Source organism: Anas acuta, chromosome 17, assembly GCF_963932015.1.
Source record: "Anas acuta chromosome 17, bAnaAcu1.1, whole genome shotgun sequence".
Classification (NCBI taxonomy): Eukaryota; Metazoa; Chordata; class Aves; order Anseriformes; family Anatidae; genus Anas; species Anas acuta.
The window spans coordinates 3437920-3462220 of record NC_088995.1 but is presented as its reverse complement, the minus strand read 5'-3'; the positions used below and the strand labels follow the sequence as shown (position 1 = coordinate 3462220).

At 44.9% G+C, this 24301-nt stretch overlaps 1 protein-coding gene across 5 annotated transcripts; it reads left to right on the top strand.

Moving 5' to 3' along the window:
* The first annotated feature begins 639 nt into the window (after window positions 1–639).
* Window positions 640–24053, top strand: RILPL1 (Rab interacting lysosomal protein like 1). Of its 5 annotated transcripts, none has more exons than XM_068654238.1 (8): window positions 640–1172; window positions 4505–4655; window positions 9531–9649; window positions 10474–10692; window positions 13936–14108; window positions 14528–14620; window positions 18695–18782; window positions 20731–20817. In XM_068654238.1, exons 1-8 carry the CDS (start codon window positions 867–869, stop codon window positions 20800–20802), a joined length of 1221 nt encoding a protein of 406 aa, XP_068510339.1. In that variant the 5' UTR covers window positions 640–866; the 3' UTR covers window positions 20803–20817. The 5 variants fall into 5 exon arrangements, with proteins under 5 accessions (XP_068510339.1, XP_068510341.1, XP_068510340.1 ...); XM_068654240.1 differs by lacking the exon at window positions 20731–20817 and adding an exon at window positions 21245–21388 and having other exon boundaries at window positions 643–1172; XM_068654241.1 differs by lacking the exons at window positions 18695–18782; window positions 20731–20817 and adding exons at window positions 17776–17851; window positions 21245–21384 and having other exon boundaries at window positions 644–1172.
* Window positions 24054–24301: the final 248 nt, after the last annotated feature.

Genomic DNA, 24301 nt, shown 5'->3' with positions numbered 1-24301 from the left:
GGGGCATAAAGACTCTCTTGCTGTCCTCACTGATACCCTGAACATGTGTTGGGGCATAAAGACTCTCTTTACTCTTGCAGAGCAAGGACCTAAACCCAAAAACATTGCGAGCAAGACCATTACTATCACACAGAACTTGATTTTGTGGCTCCCATTACGTTTGTGTGGAGCCACCCGTTACCCTCAGCCCTCGTTAACTCTTTTGCAGCAGGAATCATCTCTCTGCCTCCTGTCCTGGTGCCTACAGGACAGCGCTGAACACGGAGGCTGTGGTGACCCCTGGATGCTGCAACAGCACAGACGCTGCGGCGAAGCCTTATCAGTGCTGAATACAGCCTGGAGAGCTGGGCAGCACTCAGGCAGACCCCCAAAACCTCACCGCGCTTTTTCCACCACCCACACGAAGCTTTTCCTGGAGAACCCCGGGCAGAAGCAGTCCCCCGAGCCCCAGCACCCCTCCGCCGGGGGCCCCTCTCCCCGCAGCAGCCTCGGGCGGGCACCGAGCCCCGAGCAGCCTCCCCCGGCGGCCTCCCCTCGCCGGTCCCAGGCATGCGCGGGGCCTCCCCCGGCCCTCCCGGTGCCTTCCATTGGCCCCGAGCACGGGGCGAGGCCGGGAGGAGGAGGAGGAGGAGGCGGCGGGGAGCCCTCGCCCTCCCCTGCCCTCCCTCCCCGTCCCCTCCCCGTCCCCTCCCCTCCCTCCCGGCCAAGTGCGAGCCCCCCCCAGCCCTCCGAGCCTCGTCCCCCCGGGGCAGAGCAGCACCGGGCAGGGCAGAGCCGAGCCGGGCAGGGGGTCCCCGGCCAGGAGAGCGCCCCGTGAGGAGGGGGCTCCCCGCCGCCTATGAGGGCTCCGCGGGGCCGGGCGAGCCATGGACGGCGGCGGCGTTGGCGTGGTGGCGCCGCCCGCCCTGGAGAAGAACGCGGCGGAGCTGACGGTGATGGACGTGTACGACATCGCCTCGGCCGTGGGGCAGGAGTTTGAGCGGGTGATCGACCAGCACGGCTGCGAGGCCATCGCCCGCCTCATGCCCAAGGTGGTGAGGGTGCTGGAGATCCTCGAGGTGCTGGTGAGCCGCAACCACATCAACCCCGAGCTGGAGGAGCTGCGCCTGGAGCTCGACCGGCTCCGCTTGGAGAGGATGGATCGCATCGAGAAGGAGAGGAAGCACCAGAAGGTGCGGGGGGATACGGGGGGATATGGGGGATACGGGCCCCGACGGCGTGGGGGAGAGCCAGGAGGAGGCTGGGAGAGCCCCATGGGGATGCTGCCTCACCACCGCCGGGGGTTTGGGTGTGTGGTTGTCATCGGGGTGTATTAATTCCCTCCTGGAAGTTCCCTGCCTCCTTCCCGTCCCCCAGCCCTTCCCCAGTCGCCGCCTTTCCTTCCCAGTGCGTTTCCCTCCAAGTTCTTCTCTCTCCTGACTGCGCCGCTTCCTGCTAGGCCAGGAGAAGTCAGTGCCTGTGATACCCTTGTCTCTCCCGAGCTCCTCCGGTCTTTCTGGCATGCTCATCAGGTAGGCAAGGCATAGGAGAGAGACAGAGGACCGAGGATTTCAGGTCAGTGTTTGAGCTGAAGAGCAGGGAGGAGCGCTCCCCCAGGCTCCTGCTCCATCCTCTGACAGCACGAGGTCCCTCGGCTTGACCCATGGTTGGTGCAGCGTCCCCGACCCCATGAAAGCCCAAGGTGGAAATAATTTCCCGTATCCTGTTACCCTCATGCAGCAGGACAGGATGAGCTGTGCCACTTGGTGCAATGGAAGTGCCAGATCTAATTTTCATACCAGGCGGATAACTGATTGAAGTAAATGGTTCTTCTAGCAAGGGACTACTAAAGCATCGCTGCTGCCTCCATCCATCCCTGCTTGCTCAGACAGGCCCAGATTAAAGAGGAAATGGGGAATTACTGGAAGTGAGACCCCAAGCTCCAAGTGTTGGTTTGAATTTATTTGAGGAAGTTTTAGGTCTGTTTAAAAGAATCAGCTGGGGGACTTGTGCTTAGCATATGAAAAATGCAGGGCAATTCTTGCAATGTTTTGCAGAAGGAGTCTTAGGACAGGGTCCTGAAAAGGATGGTAGAAGATCTTTAGTGTATAAAGCCCTGGTAAGTCTCCAGAAAATGAAGGCTACTGGTCCAGAGAATGGATGCAATTACAGCACATCCCAAACCCATGCCTTTGCCTTCTAACAGATCATGGAAGCAAGCGGTGGGCTGTTGTGCTGGTCCTGTGCTGTGTCTGCAGTCAGATCTCTGCTGGTTTCCCTGAGACCGCTGTACTGTCAGCCAGCAGGAATTCTTTATCTCTAGATACTAAAAAAATGCTGCCTGGTGAAATGGACACTGACCTGAGCCTGGTAGCAGCACCCAGTATCGCTGGAAAAGCTGACAGTCTGCATAGATGCCTCTGAAGTCCACGCCTGTGTTAAGAAGTTTCCTAAACGTGTCAGCCACGTACGACTGTGCTTGCCAGGTGCCACCCAGCCCCTGCCAGCTAACCACCAGTACTCTGCCGGTTTCTCCAGTAGTCACAGAGTGGCTTACGGAGCGTTCAGACAATCCATGTGAAACTTGTGTGGAAATGTTCAATGGGGAAAATAAAATATACGATGCATTTTTTAAAATTAAGTCGATTTCCAGCATGCTGCATTGCTGCAGTCCAGTAGTGTCACATCCTGCTGTCTTCCAGTGCGAGCGTTTCAAGGCGAACTCTCACAGGACAGATACTGGTAAACACAAAAGGCCAGAGACTGGGACACACTTGTGAACAAGAAGCATCCAAAAGCCAATTCAGGCAGCTTTTAGCGGTCCTTGGCAAGCAGCAATTGATGGGGTTTTAGCACTCAGAGCACTCAGCCTTCAGGTGGGAATCCTTCTTGCCTGGCTGAGCACAGCTGGAGTGTCCCAAGCTGGCTGGCACCTACCGGCCCGCAGGTCTCCTGCCTGCTCTGTCAGACACCTCTGCCAATGAGGATTCAGGAGTTTACTTCTGCTCCAGTTCCTCGGGCTCTTCATTAGCAATAAATAAGAACGTTTGCCAGGTTAAACCTTGGTATAGTTGTGTGTTTACAGGGTAGCTCCCTGTACACTAGGTAAGTTTAGATAGTCTGGGGTTTTGTGTGTTCTATTTTTTATCAGTATGCTTATAGCTGGTGAATGTGCTGTTTCATTTCCTAAACTAGGTCAGCACGTTGTTCTGGCTACAGAGTTAAAACATGCAGCATCACTGTAAATCGTCTAGGTATCACTGGGCAGTAAACAGTTTAATTACAGATTTGTATTTCTCAAGAGTTTCAGGTAAAAATAGCTGCGATTCATGAAATTTTCTTAATCAAGTCTGCATAGTTTACAATGCTCTATATGTTGTTTATAATCCGTCATAGTGTTTTCTGCAAAGCTCGTAGCACACTAACAGAGGTTATAAAATGACAGTGATGCAATAATAAATGCTGGAATAAAATAGCATTTTATTTGGACCCGGAAATCAATAGGAACGTGATTTCCCAGTGTCAAGAGCATGCATTCAAAGCAGAGAGCTATCCTTTAATCTCTCAGCTGAGCTTATTTTAGCCTAGAGCTGTGCTTGGCGGGGTTGTTGTCTGAGTGTTTTGTTGTTAGGTAGGAGAGGGGCCTGCTGGATGAATGCGAAAGTCAGCAAGTGACTCAGCCTGGCTGCAGTGATTTGCAGGCAGCTTTTTCTGTTTGAAGCATACACATGAAAACGGAGTAGAGAATGCCCCAACTACAAAAATATGGTTTATGGCAAAGATGTTTGGAACAAATGAAACTCTAATACAACCGTTTTTCCTTGATCACTTATACTTTTTGTCCTAATTTGACCTTTACTGGGATTGGTGACAGCTGCTGTTGACATGCGGTGTCCTGACAAATGGGAGCTGCTGTTTTGACCGTTCTCACTGCCACTAACGTAGATGTCCCTCAAGACTTCCATACAGAACAATTTCTGTAAGAAGCAGCACAGTTTTGTCTTGTGTTTACCATTCAGACTATGAGCTCTGGGTCTGCGGCACAGTCTCAGGCACTCCATGTTTTACACTTGTTTTGTAACAGAAATTCAGATGCTGCTCCTTCCAAATGAGCCTAACGCTGCCTCCCCCTGTCTGTGCTGTGATGTTTCTGGGGCGTTTATAACAGCCTTCGTGGTTGCTTTTAGCGATGCAAGAGGTAATTCTTGCTCGAGTTTGGCTGTATTGCAATCCGCTTAATCTTCTCACAGAAAAATGGGGAGTAAGTAGCCACTCTTTGGGTAACTCACACATCAAAAACGTTTGCATCAGGAATTGACTCCTCGTGTGTTTACATTCAGCATTTAGCATATAGAGACTGGTACTCATTTTTTTGATGCTGGCATCACAAAGGTAAATATTTTCCAAGAAATTCAAAGTAGTCTCCTGTAATTGCTTTCCGTAAGAATCGAAGTAGGATTGTTACTGGTTTGATCTGTGAATAGTCCAGTCCAAGACTCTTAATGTGTTTAAATCTACCCTTTAGGAATTAGAACTGGTGGAGGATGTCTGGCGAGGGGAAGCACAGGACCTTCTTACCCAAATTGCACAGCTGCAGGAGGAGAATAAACAACTGATGACAAACTTGTCTCACAAAGACATTAATTTCACGGAAGAGGAATTTCAGAAGCATGAAGGCAAGTTTGGTATTTCAAATTCAGTACTTGCTTTTGTTACGAAAAGCAATACATTATCAAAATACTGGATATTCTGGATTTCTTTTTTATATAGACTAATGCAGGTTTTTTTTTTTTCTGAATTGACAATTTCTGAACACGTGATTACACTGGAGGCATAAGAGGTGGGGGCAGGACGGAAAGAGAAGCCTGAACAGCTTTCTGTTTGGCTGAGAAGCATCTCTGAAAGTAGTCTAGCATCATTGTTTGGTCTATTGTTATTTTTTTTCTTTTTCTTTTTAGCTAGCATTTTGCAAAAACATTCTTAATCCCTCCTTACGTTTTCTAACAAAAAATAATCCATTCAGCAATTTCACACCGTTATGCACAAAAAGAAGTGTAACTGTCAGTCTACCCAGGATAATTGTTTGTAAAGCAACTAATCAAGATTTGTCTGAATTACATCAATCCACCATGCAGAGATATGCTATAAAAATATGTTGAGAGACTGATTTTACTTGGTTTACTACCCTTTAGGATTCCCTCACCTGTTCAAGACACTTGCAGTCAGTTTAGAGTAGGTGAAGAGATTTATAAAGCAGGAAGTGGGTGAATCCGGAAGAGCTGAAATAACTGATTAATTCATGAGCACCTTTCTGGAGGCAGAATGAATTTCAAGACAAAAGGTTCTGACTGGCAACTGCAGGTAGATTTTGCTGCAGTGACTGAAACAGCTGCTGTCCTCAGCTCTTACCCACAGCTCAGCAAATAGCTCTTTCCAAAGAGCAGGGGGAGAGGAACAGATGTCTATTTGCTCCACAATTCAAAGCAAAAATTATTAAAACTTTAAAGATTACCACTTTTCTAAAACAAATGCAGCTCCTTCAATTTAGTAGTCAATTAATCTCTAAGAAGTAGCTCAATGCCAGCTTACAAACTCCATGGCAAGTGTCAGAGTGGCAGTGATGTGTCACAGACCATAAAGACTGATGTGTTGTTAAAAAGAACCATCTTCCCCTTTGTTTTTTCGTCTTTTTTTCCAGTGGGTATCTAGCTCACTGCAGCTCATGTGCTTGCGTTTAAATATAACCATACTCTTTACATTCGGCTAGCCAAGCAAATGCCACACATGCTTTGCATGTTATTTTTACTGTGTCTACGCAAGGATAACAAAACAAACAAAACCCATTCCAGAGATCAGATTCTGGGATCGCTGATATTCATTAGCTGAACTGATCAGTTCAAGTCAAATCACCCTCACTTAGAGTAACTTCAGCTTGTTAGTGGGACCAGTTAAAACAAGCCCAATTGTTTTAATTTTTTAGGAATTTTTATCGTTAATGAGTGGAATCAGGTTTGTCTCAAACTACTTGTTTAAATAATGTCAAAAAGCAGTCGTGCTGCTTTTTTCCCCTTTTCATCATTTGATCTGATACACCCAGACTCCACAGAGGCAGGTTTTCAAGCTAAACGCTTTGTTGGCTAGACTAACTTTGACCAGACTCCAGTCATATCTCAGCATGATTTGGTGGTGTGCTCATGTCTTCCTTTAGTGGCTAACTCTCCTGGGATTAGCAGCTTGCTGCCTGCTCACCAGACAGTTAGTTGAAGGAGTTGTTTTTAGTACGGGTAACAGAGGACAGTGATCTGGGTGTGCTAAGGCTTTGAGATTCAATCTTGCCAATTAATAGTCGCATTATAGTTGACAGAGCCTTGCTTTAGCATAATGAAGGTGTTTGTGAGAAAGGCAAACACAATCCCATATAAATAAGAGGAGCATATGCTCCCTGAGAGCCTGAGCCAAGCAGTCTTTGTATGAAAGGCTCCATGTGGCAGAATACAAAATAGATAGGAGAGGTTAAAGATGAATCTGCAACCTCCGTTAATACTCCTCCTCCCTGAGCTCAAACCGAGTGCATATTTGCTGGTGCTGACTGACCAGAATATCCTAGTGAAATGCCACAAGCAGACTTGACCCGTGTGTCAAACAGGACAAGCAGGCTGCTGCGTCTCTGCTGCGAGAGGAGCTGCCTTCTCAGGCTGGTGATGGTAATACGGACCGGCAGCGGGGTATTGTGCTCAGCTGCTGAGCAGCCTGCCATTCCCTTTCCAAAGTGAAGGCAAATTTCTGTTCTGAATGTTTAGGAAGTGCCACGGACCCTGACCACGCTTTGGCTTCTTGCTACAGATGTTGTATAAACTCAACAGTAAACACGTCTCCAAGCATGAACATAAAGGATGGTTTTCCTTCCTTTCCTTCCTTTCCTTCCTTTCTTTCCTTTCTCTTGCTCCTTAGAACAATGTTGTGATCGCAGCCATTCACAGGAAGCTCTGAATTCATAGGATGTGCCTGTAGAAGCCAGCTGGGTGTGCCCTTTAAGATGTTGCAGATATCATAGTTTGAGTCATTTAGAGATAATTACTTTACATTTAGGGCACTTGGTGATTTCCCTCTCCTCTTCCCTAGTGCCTGAGAAATGGAAGAAGATGTGAGTGACTGTTTCAAAACACTTCCCACCTTTCCTTTCCTCTCCTCCTGAAATAAAGAGGATAATGTAGTGATCCGTGCACACAATTGAGTCTTTGATGCTCACCAAATGTTACAGAGAAAATTGAGTACAGTGGGAGGAAAAGCAGTCAGCACCGAAATGGTACTTTATTCTTTAAATAGCACCTGCTATCTAGAAATCTCAAAGCTTTGCACAAATACTAATGAATATAGCTGCACTCACTATTCTTAGCTCCTACTGGGGTAGAACTGCTGGTCAGCCTCACTGCAGTTCCTCTGTACCTCAGGGCGAAGTTTTGGAGTGTTTTTTTTTTTGTTTGTTTGTTTTGTTTTGTTTTAAGATACAGCTGATGTTTTAGGCCCCAGCCCTGAGAGTGGCTGGGGAAGGGTGGATCCAGGAACCCATAGTAGGGTTTTACAGATATAGTGGGGTTCAGGAACTGCAGGTAAACAAGAACAAGTTGTGGGAAGGTTCCAGTGCTCTGTTGTGCTGGCTGGTGCAAGGGTCCTTGTCTGGCTCTTTGGTTGTTGGTTGGTTGTGTTTGTTTGTTTGATTTTTCTTTCTTCTACACAGCTCCTTTCAGTTATTATCAAAGTTCTTCCATCTTTTCCTATGTCCTTGCAAGTCAGGAAACTAAGTCAGAGGTTTAGGGATCAGAAAGGTGTCAGGGCTGGGTACAGGCTTCTAGCCCTCCAGCCCTGTGTCGTGATAGGAGCGTGGATCTTTTAGGAGAGCAAGCAGCAGTGTGTGTCAGTGTCTACTTGTCCTTCTAAGTGGGTATGAGCCCTTACTGCAGTGAAGAATGAAAAGTATCCTGCAAAACACTAGAACCTGCAACACAAAGAGGACCAGGCTCCCAAAATAGAGCAGACTTATCATAGAACTTAAAAAGATGAGAATGTAATACGAGAACATGAACACCACGTCGTCACTCAGCTGATTTCTGGGCTTTGATGGGAACACGTCCTCTGAACTAGCTTCCCAGCCAGCCTTGATCCCCAGTCCTTTTCCCAGCAGAGCAGTTACCTGGTCTTTGCTCCGGGAGATTCCAAGTGCTTTTTTAATGAGGGACTGGAGCTGCTGTTCTTGTTTGCAGTGACATGCTTTGTACACCCACATTGGAACCCCCAGCTACTGCAGAAGTGCACACCCACCAGAGTTCCTGCTCCCTTTGTCCCTCTCAGGTCTGTCTTGCTCTGTTGTATTATCTACCAGTTCAAATGTAGCTGTAAGCTACTGTTCCTAAACTCTGTAAGCTGGAGTCCCTAAAGGCATGCAACATACCCATCTTATGGCAGCAATTTTGGATTTCTCTGATGAAGGAAGAACATAACCAGGAGTCAGAGCTGATGTCAGAAGGTAGAGACTTGAGCAGCTGGCTCCACTGGATGTGCATGCACTGGGTTTCATGTGGGAACTGCCTTAATACAGAAGGAAGTAGCTTTCCAGCTATCTGAGGGAGCTGAGTGAATTATCACTACTTGCTTTCATGGGTGGAGGAAGCTGAGGACCCAGGTAATGAAGTGCTTTGCCAGAGGTAACAGAACAAGCAGCCACACAGTGCCCTGATTGCTGCCTCTCATCTTCAAGCCATCAAAAGGGACGTTGTGCAAGGTGGTTTTACGTGACAGTTCAGGATCATCAGACTGCACATCTCTGTACAATGACAAGAAAAAGTTAGTGCAATAGATTTATCATCCTAACAAGGTAAATCTTCTGCTTTGTTTGCTCTGAAGAGCCCATCGCTGTAGCCCAGGAGTTCTTGATCATCTCTGTAATGGCAGATTATGGAATAACAATTTCTACATTGTGATTTATGATATCTCTTAATGATTCACTGGTCAGACTTCAGGTTAAGCTAATCCCTTAGTCATCTTCAAACAGGATCAATGATGGAATCTTGGCAATGTTCCAAATGTCTTTCCAAAGTGAAAGCCCCTATGGTACTTTTCTCTGTAGTACAATTATCCTGAAGGTGAATTATCATACAAAGGATGGGGAACGGGTTGCAAGCCAAAATTTAAGGTCTTAGCCACCTGTTTCTATAGCTTATCACCCAAATAAATCAGCTCCATGGGGCATAAAGTGAACACTGATGTAAAGCCATGGAGGCAGCAGATCACTTCACTGTTGTAAATGTTTCTGAGGAGTGTTGGTTCCTTTTGCAAGGAGTTTCTGTGCAGTGGCTTTGTAGAGTGGACTTTGTCATCTGTGTTCCCTGCTGCCCTCAAAGTAACCTTCAAAGCATCTCCCAGCAGCTTCTCTTTAATTCTACCAGCAGGCACCTTCCAGAGTCTTTATCCAAATACTTCTAACTGTTATTGTTCTCAGTCTCAGCAGCTCCTGCTTGTCCTCAGTTTGTTTTCTGTGTTCCTTTTTTAACCAGGAATGTCGGAGAGAGAGCGGCAAGTCATGAAGAAGCTGAAGGAAGTCGTAGATAAACAGAGGGATGAAATCAGGGCAAAGGACCGGGAACTCGGACTTAAAAATGAGGATGTAGAGGCTGTAAGTGGCTCTTGCTCTTTCTCTTTCATTTCTTTCTCACCCATGCTTCTGTAGCTTTCTTTCAAATTTAAGTTAAAGTGGAATTTTTAAGCAATGTCAGATTATCAGTCCAGAAACTGACACGTCCAGCACAACTGTGGAATGCCCCAAATGATGAGGCAGGCGGTGCAGGCACACGCCCTCTGCTGCATTTGGAGGGACCAGGCACACTTGGAACGTGACTGGAAACCAGTGTAACAAGGGAGGAAGGAGGAGGAAGGACAGGTTGTTGTTTTGTTTGTTTCCTTGAAGACCTGACACCTCCCTCCTTTCATGGGAACAGGACAGGTAACCTGCTCTGGCTTCATGAATCTCTGCTTTGGCAGTGCAGCTTTCCTCAGCAGTCCCATTCCTCAACCCACCCATCCACCCCTGCTTTGGGTGAGCAGGTACTACGTATTTTTTATGTACTCTCCACAGAGTTTGGCAGCAGGGAGGGAGCAGGGAGTTTAAGAAGTGGTTCAAAATCCTGTAATCCACCCCGTCCTTGAATTTTGCTTTTTTGAAACATTATATTGGAAGTGATGGATTTGGTTTTAGCTGGAGAATTCCCTGTGCTTTGAGAAAAGTACTTCTTTTTTTTTTACTCTGGAAACGAATTAAAGAAGTTTTGGTGCCTGCAACAGTATTAGATGATTAGATATTAATAAGGGGGTGAGGAGAATTTTCCAGATCAAATTTAACAGGAACTCAGTACGTGTTCTTTAACGTAATATCTGGGACTTGTCCATTATGGCTGATAGCTGAATGGATACTGAACTTCTGCTGACCTTCTACATTTGCAGCTTCAGCAGCAACAGAACAGGTTAATGAAAATTAACCACGACCTGCGGCACAGGATCACTGTTGTTGAGGCTCAGGGGAAGGCACTGATCGAGCAGAAGGTGGAGTTAGAAGCATATCTGCAAACCAAGGAACAGGAGATGGGCAGCCTACGAGCAGAGCTGGGGAAACTGAGGGAAAAACTGCAGGGTGAGGACAGCCAAAATGGGGAGGAAATAAAGGTAAGAGGCACTACAAATCACTTCTTAAAACAGCCTTTTACAGAGCCTTGGTCTTCATAACACCTCTTCGTTGGCTAAATGTGATCAACATGCATCAGAAGCAGCGGTGGTTGAGCATGCAAATCTGCAAGCCCCAACAGGTCCTGAAGGTGCACAGCACTATGACAGTGGTGGTGTGAGAACCACAGTAGAAAAGAAATTGTGTCGGAAGGGGTCCCAGAGGCAATGCAGAACTCTGCAGGCAGACAGTGCCTGAGGACAGAACATTCACATGCAGTGGAATATGCCTGCTCTGCCTGAAATCTCTGTTTCATAATCTTAAAATGCTACCTGTCCTCTTCAGGCCCCTGGACATAATGTAAAGAATGAAAAACAAAAGGTGAAGGGAGGGCTGGCTGCTGTCACACTGCTAAAGCTCTCCCTGGCTGTGTGTGCAGGCAAGCCTAGGTTGTGCCGGTGACTTGACTAGGAACAGTGTCTCCAAGAGTCTTTACAAACACTCTTTACGAAAGTCTCTGCTGAGTCTCTACAAACACCAGATCTGTCTCACATCTTGGTCTGCAGTGGGACAAACAGGCCTGATGTTAGTCCAGCTTCTGGCATTCAGTCATTTCAGGGAGATGAATCTTGTGATACTCGTGATGGTCATTATGGGTCTGTAACTGCTGAGGAGCCCTGCAGTTAGAACGGTTCCTGTCTAAACCATGCATGAGATGCAGCCATTGCCACATCCAGAACAAAGCCGTGCTGTGGGTTTGTATCTTGGTAGCTGTAGCTCTGCATCAGGAGAAGAATGTCATTTTCCCCCTTCCCCTGAATATTTTGAGCAGTTTTAACATCCTTCTGCAACTCCAGTACAACTGCTTGTTGCATGTTTTGTGGGTGATTTTTTTGTTTGTATCCTCTGGGTTTTATTTACAGTGGCTTTACAATTAATAGCGTATAAGCCTTTGGGGTAGAAACAAAACACAGTGCAGTCACAGTTCCATGATATGCTCTGTTATGACCAAACAAATAACAGCATTTCACTGCAACCCATGAGCATGTGTCCAAAGATTTGAAAATACAAGTTTTGCAGAGACTTGCTGTGCTTTCTGTTCTTCCTGACCGTACTTCTATCCATTGCCTCACTGTGATTGTTCACAACTGAATAAGAATTTTCTTAATCCAAGAAGTGACAGGAAAGCTGGGGTCTTGTGCTTCAAAAATGAGTGAGAGCACACTTGACTCTTGCACTGCTTATGGCATTTGGATCTAATTGTTGGGACAGAGCTGCTCTGTTGCTGCAGAACCAACATATAAATATTTGAAGGCATGTTTTAGAGGAAATAACTTTGGCCATATTCCTGCTTTTGCTTCCCACCAGAATTTGTGCAGTGAAGCGTTACTAGCACAAATGTTCATGAAAAGCGAATGTTGCATACTCAAATACTTGCTGGAACAGGCAAAATGAAAATCTGCAAATTGGCTTGGTGTTGAGATCAGAGTAGTAAGAATGCAAATCCAAGGGGATGTTTCTCTGCTCTGCTGTATCCCTCAGTCTTCTTCATGGTTCCTATTACTTTCCTTTGTGCATGTGACACCACTTCTGTCTTACTCAAGCAAATGTGCTGTAGGATAAGGGGTATTACAAGATGAAAGAACTTCAAGGAGCACTGTGGTATAGAGCTTGTGCTGGTAAAAGCTCCAGTACCACGATGTTGAAGAAGCACAGCAGCATTGTACATGCCTGACGGACTGCAGCAGAGAGCAAACCATCTAATTCGCTTGTAGGAGGCAGGGCCGTACATCAGGAAGCAGGGGCAAAGGCTGATGGGGTGCTCTGGTACCCCCAGGAATGTAACAGCCACTGTTAACATGTCACGGCTGAATTGGGCAAGCAGTGTATTAATAATGAAGAGGATGACTTCACTGCTGCTGATTCAGCCAAGACACCCCGCTTTGTAAACGGGGCCGCGGAGCCCAGGCCCAAAGCCAGCAGGAGAGAAAGTGTCTTCAGTCTCTGGGGAGAAAGGATGCATTCTTCACCTCTCTCTAGCTCATCTGGTCCGTGGCAATGGTGCCTCTTCTAATTAGAGCCGTTCCCTGCTCTCTGTGCCAGGCTGATGGTTAGACAGGAATTGCAGTGGCAGGCGTGCAGCTCAAATAGCTGCGTGCTCTGCCATGGACATCGCTTGTTGGCTTTGGGCGGTACATTTGCATTGGCTACCAGCCCTCAGTCTTTGCTGATTGGAGCAAAATCTAGCAAAAAAGAGGTTATTTGTACAAACCAGCTCAGACTCTAACCTAGGAGGGTGAAGAAGAAAAGTGTTTGGATAATTTCCTGTGAACCTCTTGTGCATCTATCTTTATTTAATACCATCTGTGTAAAGGAATGCATGTGGGTTAATGGGGTGAATCAAACAAATGGACAACTGAACATTGTTCTGCTGTTTTGTCTGCAGGTTTCTTCCACTTTGTAGCTAGATCCTAGTGCTAATACCAATTCTGCATTTTTAAATAAAGGCATGAAGGCAATAAGAACTTAAATCTCCACTTAATATATTTACATCCAAACAAACTTTCTCTTTGTGGAAGAACTGGAAGGAACTGTCATGATTTTTGCTATGCTATTTTTTCAGTTTTTATATAAATGCTGATGTTTGATTTACCCTATTGGTTAAAAGTATACATTCCTTAAACAGACTTGTTTATCAAAAATTAGGCTTTACATTTTCAATGGGCTTTCTAGCAACCTGGATTCCACAGGAATTTCTCCACAAGAAAGCTCGCACCTGTGTGGTGACCCACTTTGGATCCAGTCTTTAGGCTGCTAGAAACAATTGGGCCGTGTGTGTTCATCTTCCCAAAAATACAACTCTGGGAAAGGTTCCTGTGAGCACAGGGCTTTGACTGAAGGTCACTTAGGTCATCCTCATCTGCAAGGTTCCCCTGAGCACCGAGTGAAGAGCGGTAGAACAGCGCTCAGATCGTCTTTCAGAGAGCTGTCATGGTATCATCAGCCCTGTGTGTGTCATCGGTCAATCTGAGCACAAGAAAGAACAAAGTGATTGGATCTCTGAGCTGTTCCTGCTGACAGTTTTTAACATGAAAAATAAAATAGAAAACACTCGTATTTTTTCTCTTAAAAGAATATTTAATAGTGCTGAAAAGAAAGATATTGGGGATTAGACCGATAAATATTTTAAACTCCTCAGAAATGCATTTGCACAGTGAATTTAAAGCCTGTGTTTCGCTTCCTAGACAGAATCAAACAATGACGACTGCCTCTCAGAGTCAGAAAAGATGGCAATGGACTTAAAAGATCCAAATCGTCCAAGATTCACTTTGCAGGAGCTCCGGGATGTCCTTCATGAGAGGAATGAATTGAAATCTAAAGTGTTTTTACTTCAAGAGGAGCTTTTATATTACAAAAGGTAGGTTAGGTCTTCTCTCCTGTTGCATGCTATGCACAGAGGAGCTATAGGTCAGGTCTAGAAAGAACAAATGTGCTCTTAAATAGTGTCCAACAAGCTTTTATATCTGGTTTTTCAACATTGGGAAAAACTTGTATCCTTCCCTAACTCCCAGATTCCCCCTGATTCTTGGAAAGATTAGAAACATTTTAAAAAATTGAACTTAAAAAATGAGGGTAATAGTGGGTCTAAAATGGATATTATAGAACTTTTATTCCATGTATTCCTCTTCTACTTTTTTATTTGTTTGTCAAAATGGGAAGAAAATATTGAAAGGAGACCCTTTCTTCATAAACAGTCCACCTTCAGATTGAATTTTAGAACTGAAAGTGCTTCTGTGGCTTGGAGGACAATATTAATTACCTTTTCTTTCTTTCAAGTGAGGAAATAGAAGAAGAAACCAGAACCCCTCAACCTCCGCCCATAATTCAGTCAAAACCCTCGACTCAGCCTGAATCTGGAATCAAACGACTGTAAGTAGCATGTTTTCTAAGGATACTGGATATAGTCTGCAAATGCTGATAGCCACATCCCTAACATACATGGGAGAGGTCCTGAATGTCTGCAAGTGTTTTCTTCAGAAAGGAACATTGGATAGGTGTCAAGAAACAAGAGCTGGCTTTGGCCAAAACTCCAGCCTACTTATAGGTGAGCTTCCAACCTCAGATTTTGCTGTGCCACCTTTTGCTTCCTACATGCAGACAGCAGTAGAGAATACAACTGTTCCATGTGCTTGTGTTTATAGGCTAGATGGGCGTGTGCAAGAAGCCCACTCCAATTCTGTTTCTTTCCTAAGTATGTAATTCAGGCTAGCCAAAAGAGCATGTGTTGCTTTGTTTCATTATAGCTGTATGAGCCAGTGAACGCTTAATGACATACACCTGATCTTCCCAGAGTATTTTTTTGTCTCCACCATGCAGTCATACTCCAAAGGGAGGTGCTAATAGATGTGGTGTTATCCAGAGCACCACTCAGCCTGTCCTGTGTGCCCAGAACTGAAGTCAGCACCAATCTCAGCATGCAAGGATTGTAGGAGCACTGCTCCTGTTCAAGCACAAGCCCCAGCTCCTTAATGCACAGTCCCTAAGGTGGTGAATGTCGCAAACCACTGGCCCCCAGGTCACGCTCGGAAGATGTGTAAAGAGTGTTGTTCACAAGTAAAGCCAAGTGCAGACCTCTGGCAGTTGGGTGTGGAAAATGAGGTTTCACCATGACCTTGCTGGGCTTGTTTCCCTGTTGATCTAAGTCTTTAGATTCTGACTGTGACAGCACAAAACCTTTTGTTTGCTGTACAACTGCCTTGCTGGAGAGGATGCCAGCTTTCTTGGCTAGAAAGAACTCCACCCTCTCCTGGTGAAGGGTTTAACAGTGTTGTCCAAAAGTGAAGTTGAAACTCCTTCCTTCTAGATTTATTCCAAATTAAGTCTCATAATCTCACAGCAAGTCTTCGGATTTTTTTTTCTGATACCAGAAGCATAGCTTTTTTAACTGCATAAATGATTTTGGAACAATCATTTGTTTCAGCATAAAAAGCTCTTCCATCCTGTCTTCATGTCCATAACCTCCAGATTTTGTTTAATAATAGCAGCAGCCCTGTGACAGTAAGTTTCATGGGAAGATCTGTGCTGGTCCAAAACACCATAAAGTCAGGAGGGCACTTTTGATTATTTTCAAGAGTCCCCAGCTTCCCTCTGTGCTGCGTGGTTTGCTGAGAGCCCTTCCTCTCATATGACTGAAAAACACACTTTGAGTTTGGACTCATTAAGTGACTGGTAATAATACTTTGTCTCACCAGATCTCTCCCCTGTAATGCTTCTTTTTCTTTTAAATTTATTTTAGTACTTTTTAAAGCTTGCGCTGTTGTGGGGGGGTGGCTGTTTTCAGTGTACCCAGTCTGTGTTGATTGCAGCCCCACAGTCGATTTATGAAGCTGTAAGCAGCCATTGTAAGTCAAAGCACACGCTGACTGGGTGTCAGCCTTGGCTCTGCCGTCTGCATGCAGACATCACAGTGCAGGGAGCCATGGCAGGCGGAACGTGAGCATGTCCAACTAGCTGTGGTGCTTGCTGCTTTCTTCCTCTCAGTTAATTTATCAGCGAGTACCCGCTGAGCATCAGGCCATTTGATCAGTACACATTTTCAGGTGCCTATCTAATCTTCCTGTTTCTCAGATTCTGGGTTAAATTTATATAATTGAAAACTCGCACAATAAAAAGTGAAAACATGTTCTTTTGGCCCCTTCCAGAGAAGGTAAGAGTCTTCTTCTGCTGGACTGTGAAAGGGCGTATTGAGCCTGCTGTTGGGATGGAATTATGTTCTTTAGCTGCCGTCTTCAATCCCTCAGTTTCTTTCTGCTCTCTCCTTACTTAGCCTTCACATTCAATAAGGGAAGATAAAACCTTCTATTTAAATAACCTGAAGGACAGTAATTGTTTACGTATATGTCATGTCCTTGCAGCCTGTCTGGATGGGATTTGCCAAGTGTGGGTTTATTTTCTTTGCCCCCTCTGCTGTGTGTCTCGTCAGTGTTGTGTTTGTAGATTGGTTACTCCTGCAACCCAAGCAGTCCTCAAAGTGGTTAAGAAGGGGCTGGTGGCAGGGATACAGCTGTCGGCTTTAAAAAGACAGGAAATTTCACTGCTGGGAGAAACAAGGAACCCAAGTGTAGCGTCTGTCCTGTCCTGTTCTAAAACCTCCACCTGCACTCCTGGCCTGATGCAAGCTTTCTCCAGAGCTGCTTTCTCCCTGTCACAGGCCGAACACTCTCAGCACCTCACCTATGACACCTTGGTAACAGGCTGACACACAAACTCTGTGTACCCTAATGACGTGAGGAAAGCTCATAAGGTTGAAGTCTGCGTGCAGAGTGCTTTTATAAAAGAAAGCAGGGGTTTTTTTTTGTCCTCTGTTTCAGGCTTTTCCTCCTAACTAAACTAAAAGCTGAAGTACAAAAGTAAGAGACTGATGCTGTCATCTCAGGAGAAGTTTTATCCTTGCCTGTGTAGTGTGCCTCTTTTTCTTTGACCATGCAGTATCTCAGGGAATGAGATATGGATAGCTTGTGCCATCTAAGATGTGCTCAGATGTTTCTATGCAGCACCCACATAAAGAAAAGGAAACAGAAGTCACAGTAATCCACATTTTTTCACTGCCAGAGTTTGCAGGTTTGGGGCAAACTGGGTTCTGATCTCATCATACTGCATTTGTCTCAGCCACATCACATGTCAGAATTTTGATGAAATAATATAACCAGGAGGCTTTATCGAGGAGAAAGAGTGCAAGGATTAAAAATGCTCCCTCTGTTTTGAGCAGAAAACACCCTTTTGTTTTCTCCTCACGGATATGTGCTTGTTTGTCACTGATGTAATGCCTGAAACAGCCATACGTTTTCTTCCTATTCTTGCAGCCTACAAAAGCTGATGTGTCTGCCTGATTGCTGCAGCTAACTGAGTGTGCCACAGTGTGTAAAAGTAGAAGTCCTAGCTACTGCTAATGGTAGAACAATGTTTGTTTGTTTTTGTTTGGAATCTAAGAATAGCAGTTAAGGGTGGCTGTGTTGGGGAGAGCTGCGTTTGGTCACAAGTGAAATGTCTCTCGTGATTTCAACTTAATTTTTAATTGACATTAGTCCACAGTTCAAAAAAATATTTGGCACAAGGGAGAACCTCTGAGGAGAACCCTTAGAAAAACAGAGGGTGTTCCAGGTACGGATGAAGGTGTGCTGGCAGGCTTGTGTGGGGCTGGCTGGGCGCTGAGCACCCGGCCGGCATGCTCTCAGCCTCTAAGTTGCATGAATTGTCCAATGCCTAGTGAAAGTGCTGAATCCCTACAAAGAAATGATCTTGCTGCTAGCCAGCTAGAAAGTGTTTCTGCTGGAGTAGCTGCAAGGTCTCAAACCAGTACTTAGCTGCCTGCAGTTAGCATCTTTCTGCATGTGAAACAATGCAGGCTCTTCTGGAAGAGGTACCCAGGCCCTTTAACCAAGTAGCTTGCACAGGAGGTGATTTTAAGATTTCAGCTGTGGTGATTTTTAACTCGAAACTATCAACTATTAACAAACGTTAATTTGTAAAGTCTTTTAACTGTAATGCTCGTCTTATCTAACCCTGTTTTCTGTGCAAATAGCCGGTAGTCACAGCACAGTCCTGTTTTGTATTTAACATACACCTTCATCGTTCATTTCATTATGTCTGTGCCTGTTTGTTTCTTGGGAAGAAAAATGTGCACTCTGCTCTGCATTGCTAGAGGTGGTGATACCCTGATGAAATCCAACCCAGACTGCAGGCTGCCTCACAACAGAAAAGTGGTATCTTTTAGAAATCCAAGAGCAATTTAAACTGTTTCGGTGACTGCTTTTTCTAAATGAGAGTTTTTCAGTGAGAAGAGCTGTCTTAGGTGATGCAGATCCACCTCTACCTGTAGTATGTCCTGTGTGGTAATTCAAAGTAACCCCGTGTATCATGTTTGCCTCTTTTCTTTTTAATGGAATGCTTTTTCTTTCCCTTGCTCCAGTCTTACCTCTTCTGTGTCTGTACTTTCCTGACCAGGATCTTTACAGCCATAATGCCCATGGTAGCAGCTGGATTGATTCCAGATGATCCCACATTGCAGCCAATAAGAAGACTTGTGTCCCTTGTAGGATTTTTTTTTAAATGTTTGGTACCGTGTTTTCCTTTTGCATGACCCTCTGTTAACATGCATTGCTGGTTGCATTCTCATCGGCTGCCTGTGGGATCACAGAAGCACAAAGTGCCAATCAGAATGACCAGTCAGTGCACAACTGTCATAGTCCTCCGTGCTCATCCTCAACTATTGACATTTGATCACCTTTTGCCTTACTGTTACCATGCTAAACCAATCATTACTCCTTAGAAAACTGTTGGAATATGCATCTTTAACCAGAATCTGTTAATTTTGCTTACTAAGCCAGCCTATTCATAATTCACACGAATGCTTTTAAATAAAAATGTCATTCTAATGACTTGTTACAAACGAATTAGATTTGCAGAATGTAACGGCTGATATCTACAGTAATTTCCAGTTTTAATGATAGGTTGTTGCTTCCATGTTTTCTTTCTCTCTATGCACTGTAGATTTTGTCTCTAATTATGTATTTTGGAATAGAGTATACACTCAATAATCAATTCTGTCACCCTATTCTTGGCTGTCCCCGGAGGAGGTACTTGCTGATAATTGTTAAAGCAAACTCTTTTTGCATTAGAACTGCTGCTTTGGAGGTTTTTACATCTACAGCAGCAACACAGTATACACAATTCCCTTCCTCTCCACAGATATGCTTTTTTGAAACATCCTCCATAAACATTTTCAAGTTCTAAGAACCATTTTCATTGTTTCAGAAGGAATAAACCCCCCTAATCCTTCTGCTTGGTGTAGAGATTTTACAAAAACATTTTTCTTTTGCTTATTTCATGATAAAAAGTGAAAAAATACTGAAGGCTGACATTTGAAACTTACTGCATAAATAGAGCAGTCCTCTGCGTGGACTTCAGGGTGCTCAACCTGACCACGCAGGACTGAAGGTGCCCAGAAGAAAGCCCTAGTGAATGCACACGTCATGTGTCAGCTGGAATTGGACTTGGCCCTGAAAAGATAGAGCATATATGTGTGAATTTGAGCTCCTGTGATGAAAGTGGTAGAAAACTATCAGACTAATTAAATGCAAAAGACTTATTTCACTGTTAAGGCTGTAATTTGAAGCCAGGAAATGCAAAAGTTCAGGTCCTGCTAGCAACATCCGTTACTTTGCAGTGCACTTGGGTAGCCTTTTATATCACTTTCTAGTCAAGAACAGCTTATTAATAATTACCAGTGTCCTTACCTGCACGTATCATAGGATGTTTTTGTGGGAAAGCTGCCTTAAACCTCACCTGACACTCAAATTCAGCCTCCTATGTGACATCAGAGGCAGAACGCCCTGTTTTGCACGAGACAGCTGGGATGGTTGGGATCGTGGTACTGAAGGGAGGCTGAAGGGAGCGCGGGCAGAGGAGGAACAGTGATGACAGTGGGGTGTAGACACAGGGCCAGGTTTATGCCCTGGCAAACAGTCCATCTGCTGTAAGAGCTGCGTTTATATTTGTGTAAACTCTTACTGTAGAAGCATTTAGCAAGTCCTGTCCTGGATCAGCACCGTGTTGTGCGTGGTCCTGTGCAAGCACAACAGTGCTTCCCCCTGAAGTGCATGAGCAAAGCCCAGAGGGCAAGCAGCCAAATCGAACCCTCGGCAGCTGGAACCAAAACTTTTGCATTTCTCAGCAGACTTAAACACTGCACTAACACCTCTTGTACTGAACTCGTTACGAATATTGATTTTGCTTAATCAAGTAACCTCACGCTATACAAATGAGAATGACACTAAGCGCTTTTCCGACTATTTTTTAGCTGTGTTGTCAGCTGGCAATATGTTGTTGTATTAAATGGCTGTTGGTTCACGTACGTCATTATCTTAGAGCACCCAAGCTGTGTGACAGGAAATGACGTGCACACTTGTGTGCATTTGTTTAGAGCCTTCATCCTGCAAACTCTTGTGAGCCCATGTGCATTTGTTCAATTATTTTTGCAGGAACCTAGCGTATGTATCAAAATCTGTTCACTTGGAAAAAAATGGTGGAGGCTTATTTCTTTTATCTTATGAATTTCCCTGCTGGCACCCCTAAAAATATTATTTATTTCTGCTTCATGGTAAATTATACAGATTTAATGCTAAAGATACCACTTTACTTATGCTGAGAAACTAACGTGTTGTATTTTGTTGCTTTTGTATTTCAAGGCTGGGGAAGGGGTGGGTTATACACCTAAAACAATAACTGCACCTCGCAGAGTCAACAGCATTTAGAGCTTACGTGAAGCTTCCATAGCAAAGCTGCTTGAGATTGCAATGACTTCATCTCTAATAACATTTTGACATGCACTCCCATCAGGCTTCACTGCCTTAGTTTTTGCAGATGCAAATGGAGTTTTTTGCTCTGTGTTTTTTTGTGCTGTGTGTCGTGTCGGGGGTTTGAAGTGTTTTCAAGACGGTAAACAGTCTTCTTTCTTTTCCCTCCCCTCCCTTCCTCCTCCTTCCTAACCGGAAGGTTTAGTTTCTTCTCTCGTGATAAGAGACGCATGCAGGCATCCCAGAAAAATGTCCACTTCCAGGATACTTTTGGCGAATGGTCAAATTCAAATAGAGATGATACCTACACCGAACAAGGACAAGAAGCCCTGCAGCACCTGTGACTAAAACCCTGAGGTGATCAGCTTCCTGCAGTAGATCTCGACAGTCTAGTAACAAGAAGCTTCTGTGAACAAATCTGGCAGCTCGTCATTTTTATTTGCCTTGCACACCTCTGTGGTTGTGTCTCAGCTGTACTCCTCCAAAGGGATCCTGCACTGTTCACTTGGTGACTGTTGAACACAGAGTCCAAGCTTTGCAGTCATCGATGCCCTGGGACGTTGAAGCTTCTAGATGACTTGTTTCGTGCTGAATAACAAGTCTACGTTCTTGTTCACGCATTAACTACAGTAACACGAGCTTCTCTAAACCAAAAAAAGGACCTGTGCCATTAATAGAAGTTTGTTTGCAGTGTACAATATCTATTGGCAAAGACTCCGTTACCCTGTTTGTTAAAATTTTGGGTTGTTTGCTTTTTCATAATTTGCTAGGATTTTTTTTTTCAAGAGGAAAACACCACAGCTGGCCACTCTCCATGGCAGGTCTTAGCACTGCTCTGTCCTGTCAAGTTCAGCTGGCACCTGCCTTTTGCAGAGTAACCACTTGGAAATTCACCTGATACAAATTGATAAACTGGAGTAGCCTTGAGAGGGATAGTGAGTGTATACGTTTCCCTTGCTGCTTATAGTGCCTAAAGCATGAAGAAACCAATGTACGAGGTGAGCGTGCCTTGCATTTTGCCATGAGTTCTGCAGTATTAACGGAAAACAAATTGCTTACTATGAGGAATTCTAACACTTATTTTTTTTTCTTACCAGGGACTTCCCCCTAGAGTAGCACAGTTGCTGTAAAGGAGTTAGGTCCCCTTCCCACAGACAGGTTTTGATTTAAGTCACACTCCACTTTTCTGCCTAACTCAGAGTAAAAGACATCCTCAAGTAGCTGACACGAGCTATTTTAACTAACTTAGAGATGACCCCAACTCAAAACCTTTTTTCTGACTAGTCTAAACACTATTTTGGGTGGCAGAGTGGGCGAATTCTGCATATGCAGGTTGCTCTGCTGCTGTTGATTGATGTTTGGGTAACCCGCAATTACAAGGGCCTTAATTTGCCCCCAAAAACCCCACACATGAACTGCCAGGAGATTGGTTTTAGATCCGCTTTGCAGTTAAGTAAGCGTGAGACCCTTGGGACCGCCTGAGGTTGTGCTTACAGAAACATTAACACTAAAGCTCCGTGCAGTGTAACCGCTGCGTGTGGCACCCTGGCTCTGCACCTCACCAGGCTCTGGCCCAGTGGGAGAGCACAAACACAGCCACCGGCTGCTCCTCCTTGTGAGGGAGGTGGTGAGGAGGTCACCCGTGAACGTCGCTGCCTGCCAGGAGAGTCGGTGCTGAAGCAGAGCACTACTGGTGAGGAGTTCCTCGAGTGACAGCAAGGCTTGTGCAGGTGCTGCTTAGTGCTGGGGGCTGCTGGTGGCAGTGCAGCATCTGCTCTGTGAAGAGCCCGGTGTCGAGTACAGGCCAGTTGTTTTCAGTCCAGGATGATCCCCCACCAGATTCCTAAATGTGTAAGGGCAGCAAACGGTTCACTCCTTGGGGAGCTGTGCCAGGGAACCATTTTGTTGCTGGGGTGGGCTGAACGTTGCTCTGCTCCCGCCTGTAACTGCTCTGTTTGAACACAGACCCTCAGCGGGTTCTAGGTAGAGAAGGTGTTTACGGTGCCTGCCAGGCATCATTGCCATTTGGGGCAGGAGGGGGAAATGTGGCCTTACACGGAAGGGTTTTCCATTTGAAATAGTGACACTAGCATCTGATGCTAATATTAGGCAGAGATAATTTTGCCTGGTTACGTTTTGGTAACACATCATGAGTTTTATGCTTACAGAAAGCTGTATCCATAAAAGAGCAGCACTTCACCCTGCCGTGAGAGTCGGTTCTTACATGGGGGAAGTCTTATTGTAAAGTTAAGTTGCTTACATCCTGACTTCACTTCCGCACGGGGGCGGAGGAATAAAGAGCACACTACAGTTGGATCAGGCAGTTAAATAAATTGTGAATGATTCCTCTCTCTCCCTAGCATAGTTTACAGTCATTTGACACATTTAGAAGAGATGCAGTGATCAGAAACAATGCAAGAATGCGGCAGATTCCCAGCCTGCATAAGCACATTGCTTTCAAATCAGCCAAGAGCACTGAGCTGGGATAATAGGAAACCACAGGCTGAACTGTTTCCCCCAGCATCTAAGCTCATGTATTAAAAACTCTCCTGGCCTAGTGCACGTACAGCTAGTCCCATACGCTAGAGCCCAGTGCGCTATTGTTGGGTCAAATCTGCAGCTGATTTCAAACAATGGCACTAAGCAGTACAACCTTCCCTGTTCATCTCTGTAGCCCATTACCTCAAAAATCTAATGAGTCACTCCTGACCTGCTAGTATTAACCACCTCGCTCCTCCTTCTCACGTTAGAAGCGCTGAGTTTATACACACCAAGTGTCATCTGAGAAGATGGCACGTAGGGATGAGTATGTAAAGAGTTGAAGATCTGTCGTGTAGTTTCTCAATATTAACTAAAATCTGCTTTTAAAAAGGGGGCCGGGATGTTGTCAGGTATGGGACGTAACAATCCTGTCTCCAAAGTGCAGGATCACTGAAGTTTTTTTTTGGTTTTGTTTTGGTTGAGCAGTAAATCATTTTAACAGTTTAATAAATATTTCTGAAAAACAAGCGTTTCTGAAAGACTTGTGTCCTTTTATTTTTATTTTTTTATTTTTTTTTTTTTTTTTTGTGGAAGTCTAATACTTCCACATACCTGTTCTGGGGATGCAGTGTACAGGTCTGTCTTCTTTGCCCTGAAAAAGGCTTATAAATGGAAATACAGCCTCAAACTGGGCAAGGTTTTGGATATGGCCATTCAAAAACTGCCAAGAATATGATTTAAAATATATTAGCACATATTTAGGAGTTGCTGATGA

Coding starts and splice junctions, on each gene's coding strand:
- RILPL1 (XM_068654238.1), top strand. CDS start 867: ATGGACGGCGGCGGCGTTGGCGTGGTGGCGCCGCCCGCCCTGGAGAAG. Junction 4,656..9,530: donor GGAATTTCAGAAGCATGAAG/GCAAGTTTGGTA, acceptor TTTTTTAACCAG/GAATGTCGGAGAGAGAGCGG. Junction 10,693..13,935: donor AAAATGGGGAGGAAATAAAG/GTAAGAGGCACT, acceptor TTCGCTTCCTAG/ACAGAATCAAACAATGACGA.